Raw genomic sequence first — 4318 nt, 5'->3', positions numbered from 1 at the left:
GGGAGTTTGCGGTAGAGGCAGCGTCGCGACTTCAAGGCGCGATAGTTCATGAATCTTTGCGGCATTAGGCGAGGTGGAGTTAGCGAACATGAGTTCGTGTGCAGTTACAACAAATAGGAGCGTTTGCGAATAGAGGAGTTTTGTGGTGTTCGACCAGCGGAGTTTACAAGTTTGTCGCAGGAGGAGTTGCGACAGGTGTAGTTCGGTAGGGTGCTGGCGAGCGAGCAGGCACGATTATTTGCGAACAGTGATTTCGCAGAGGTATTTCACGAAGGGTTTCGCTCATGGAACAACAGTTTAGCCGAGGTGTTGGTGCGAACAGGAAAAGTGTTTTAAACCACATTTGTGCATAAGAAACTCCATAATATATTTCTCCTAAGGGGCCAGATATTAACAAGAAGAAGATTTTCTCCTAAGGGGCAGGATATTCGCAATGTGGAGATATTTCTTCTAAGGGGTTGGATATTCGCAAGGTGGAGATTTTTCTCTTGAGGGATTGGATATTCGCAAGGTGGAGGATATTCGCCAAGGTGGAGAATTGTTAGGTATGACTCATAATACCAGAATTTGGAGTCTCTTGGAATGAAGAGATGTCTCTTGGAATTGAAGAGGTGTGTCTCTTAGAATTTAGTGAGTTGAGATCAGCGTGGGCGCAGCAGAAACAGCGGAAGCGTGGTGGCCCAACCCACATTGGTGCATAAGAAACTCCATGATGTATTTTCTCCTAAGGAGCTAGATATTCATGATGAAATATTTTCTCCTGTGGTCAGACATACTTCATTTGTTAGGTATGGCTGAATATTCGCCAAGGTGGAGATTTGTTGGACATATGTATTTCTCTTAAGGGACTAGATATTCACCAAGATGGAGATTTGTTAGGTATGACTCATATGACAGAATTTAGAGTCTCTTGGAATTGAAGAGGTGTGTCTCCTGGAATGAAGAGAAATATCTCTTGGAATTTAAGAGGTGTCTTTTGGAATTTAGTTGGTTGGGGGGAGCGAGGGTGTCTTAGTAATTTTATCTTAGTTTTATCTATATATATATATATGATGTGTAACCCTATGAGTATTTGTAACCCTATGTGAGTCTCTGAGATTCTGAATCTTGTATTTTGTACCTTGTACTCTTTTTTGAATATTGAAATATTGAAAAGGAAATATTGAAAAGGATGTCGTCGCTCTGCTCCCGAGGATGTAGGCATCTTTGCCAAACCTCGCAAATCTCTGTGTTCTTCTGGATTTGTGTCGATTCTTGTTTTTCTTTGCCCTAATTTCTCAACAATTTCAAAATTACTAAATTTATCAATTATAGCCCTTGCAAGAAGGATGATCGGAATAGATGGGGGTGATTTGGACTTATAAACTCTTATTTCAGACTTACTAGACTCGTCAATTCTAGTCCTTGCGAGGAGGAGGAACAAAATAGTGGGATGGGACTTACAACCCTGCCCTATAAACAAGGCGACCCGATTAACCCGTGCAGCATTCTCGAACCCATTAGTTGAGTATTCAACGCATTGGTTGGAGCACATTCGAGTGTTTAACTTTCATGTGTTTGAGTTATTTTAGGTGGAGCATTTGGTGTCTTAAGATAATTTATATGATTTTAATGCATGAGTTAAATCAAATAGCTTGCACATAAGCTCTCATTTAAATCATTTTACTGCTTTCTGTTCGCTAGCAGACACGTTGTGAATCTGGTGACTGTCAATCTCAAGTGTCATGAAAACTCAATATTTGAATTATGCTTCTATCCTAAGATCCTAAGTCCGAATAGCTCAAATTCAACATATTTTTAGATTCATGAGCTAAAATTTAAAAACTCAAATCTTAATATTATAAGCTTTCAAAATTTATATTTTAATAGCCCAAAAACTTCAAAATTTTAAAACCCTAAGATCCTAAATGTTCAATTGCTTTTATACACTTTTCTAACCTTAGTTGAAATGACATTGCGGTAACACAAAAACAACTTTGCAGGTTGCCACTTGACAAGACCATTATCTGATATTTGGACTATTAATGGTATTTTTCTCTTTGCAGAGTTGATTATGAATTACTTATTTCATATCTGTTTGCTCCATTTTTATTCTCTTTGATAACTTATTATGAACCTGAATGTTATTTTGTAGTATGCATCACCCTCTATCCCTTCCTCCCGCCACACATCCATCAAACGCTGAATTTCCGTCAACGAGAGTCAGCAGGAAGCCGCGGTGGAAACCACACCTTCTTTAACTTATAATACTTTACGCATCCTTCGTAGCAAAGCCACCCACTTCCGTCCTCCTGACCCTCCTCTTCACTTCATCTCTTCCACCGTCTCTCCGCCTCTTAACCTTGATTGTGTCATGGCAGACTGGTTTGTTGGCAAGATCTTGGATAAGATCATCAACACGATCTTGGATAAGATCATCAACACTTCCTTTGATAACCTGCACGATCAACATAGACGGCAGACAGGCATGAAGGAGGAGCTCGAAAGGCTTCGAGAGAACCACCTCAAGATCCAAGCTGTCGTCTCTGCTTATACCCGAGCACAGATCACAGATCGCAACCCGGCTCTCAACAGATGGATGTGGCAGGTACGAGATGCCATCGATGAGGCAGATGATGTTCTTGATGACTTTGAGTACATGAAGCTTGAAGAAGAACAACAGGAGCAGATCAGACGAAACACGGAGAAAACAAAGGTGCGTTCTGCAGGCACTGGCTTTTTTTCTGGAATTTTTTCTAAAAATCGTAAAGGCAACGAACGGCCTCTCAAAATTGATCCCAACTTGGAGAGACTGGAGGCAGCTGTGAAGAAACTTGATAAAGTTTCAGATGAGGTCAGTACTTTCCTTCATCTCATCGAAAACGCAAAGCAAGAGCAGCAGGAGCTGGAGCTCAAGTTGTACAGAGATCGTGAAACAGGATGCTTGCCTAAAAATGATCTCATCGGTCGACGCAAGGAGAAGGATTTTGTTATGCAGTGGTTAAGGAAGCCAACAAATAAAGATCCAAATCATACTTTGTACAAAAATATTTCTCTTCTATCCATAGTGGGCCATGGTGGCATGGGCAAGACAACTCTTTTACAACACATCTATGAAGATCTTAAAGAAAAATTTGAACTGAAAATGTGGGTTTGTGTTTCCAACGACTTTGATGCAAAAAAGGTGATTGCCGATATGTTGGAATGTCTTAAGAAGGAGAGGCCTCGTTTGGATTCACTCGCTGCTTTTCAAGAGAGTCTTAAATTTGAGGTGCAATTCAAAAAATTCTTGCTTGTTCTGGATGACATTTGGGAGGAAGATATGAGCAAATGGGAGAATGTACTCTCCCCTCTGACTCGTGGAAGTTTCGGAAGTAAGATTTTGATAACTACTCGAATGGATACAGTTGCATCGGCAATTGCAAAGGTTATTAAAACGAAGATGAAAACTTTGAGAATAAAGGGCTTGGAGGAACATGTGTGTTTGAAGCTACTCAACACCCATGCATTTGCCGGTGTAGAGAACCTTGGTGCTCATAAAAAATTAACAGACATTGCTAGTTCAATAGTTAAAAAGCTTTCAGGCTCTCCACTGGCAGCAAAGGTCATTGGAGGTGTTCTCAATTCTAACTTGAATGAGAGCTTTTGGATGGAAATTTTAGAAAGTAATGTTCTAAAAGTAGAACCAGAACCGGGTTGCAATAACATTTTGCCTATCTTAAGTTTGAGTTTTACTTTCCTCCCACAACCTCTACAAAATTGTCTTGCATTTTGCGGCATATTCCCACAAGATCATGAGTTTGATAAAGATGATTTAGTCCGAATGTGGATTGCATTGGGTTTCATTCAGGAATCTTCTATTGAAGGAGAGACTTTGGAAGATAATGGAGGAAGGTATTTTGATGATTTGGTCAGAAAATCTTTCTTTGTCGAGTTTCAGGATGACGAGAGAGTATACTATAAGATGCATGATTTATTACATGATTTGGCACAGTCTATTTCTTCAGAAGAATGTTATAGATTTGTGGGAGATAATGTTTCATCTTTTAGACTTCCTAAAACTATTCGGCACTTATTTGTTGAAACTGAAAATCTCGAAGTGTTGAGAATGATCAAAGATGTTAAATCCCTACATTCACTTTTTTTAACAAGTCAAATACATGTTCAATATTTTACTGAAATGCTTACTGACATTTTTAAGGAATCAAGAAGCATTCGTTTATTGTTTATACACTGTCGATGGCAGAAAAAGACGTCTGAGGCTATTAAAAATTTGAGACATCTTCGATATTTGAATCTTACTGCAGATCTCACTCAGATGCCAAGATCTCTAAGCAGT

General features: G+C 39.4%; 1 protein-coding gene across 1 annotated transcript in view; it reads left to right on the top strand.

Moving 5' to 3' along the window:
• Positions 1 to 2190: 2190 nt before the first annotated feature.
• Positions 2191 to 4318, top strand: part of LOC110036682 (putative disease resistance protein RGA4) — a 5704-nt gene continuing 3576 nt past the window's right edge. Inside the window, exon 1 of the mRNA XM_020741182.1 lies at positions 2191 to 4316. Within this exon, the coding sequence (XP_020596841.1) occupies positions 2354 to 4316 (1963 nt within the window). The 5' untranslated portion in view covers positions 2191 to 2353. The remainder of the gene's footprint in view (positions 4317 to 4318) is intronic.

Source organism: Phalaenopsis equestris, unplaced genomic scaffold (assembly GCF_001263595.1).
Source record: "Phalaenopsis equestris unplaced genomic scaffold, ASM126359v1 Scaffold209678, whole genome shotgun sequence".
Taxonomy (NCBI): Eukaryota; Viridiplantae; Streptophyta; class Magnoliopsida; order Asparagales; family Orchidaceae; genus Phalaenopsis; species Phalaenopsis equestris.
This window is presented reverse-complemented; position numbering and strand designations above follow the sequence as displayed.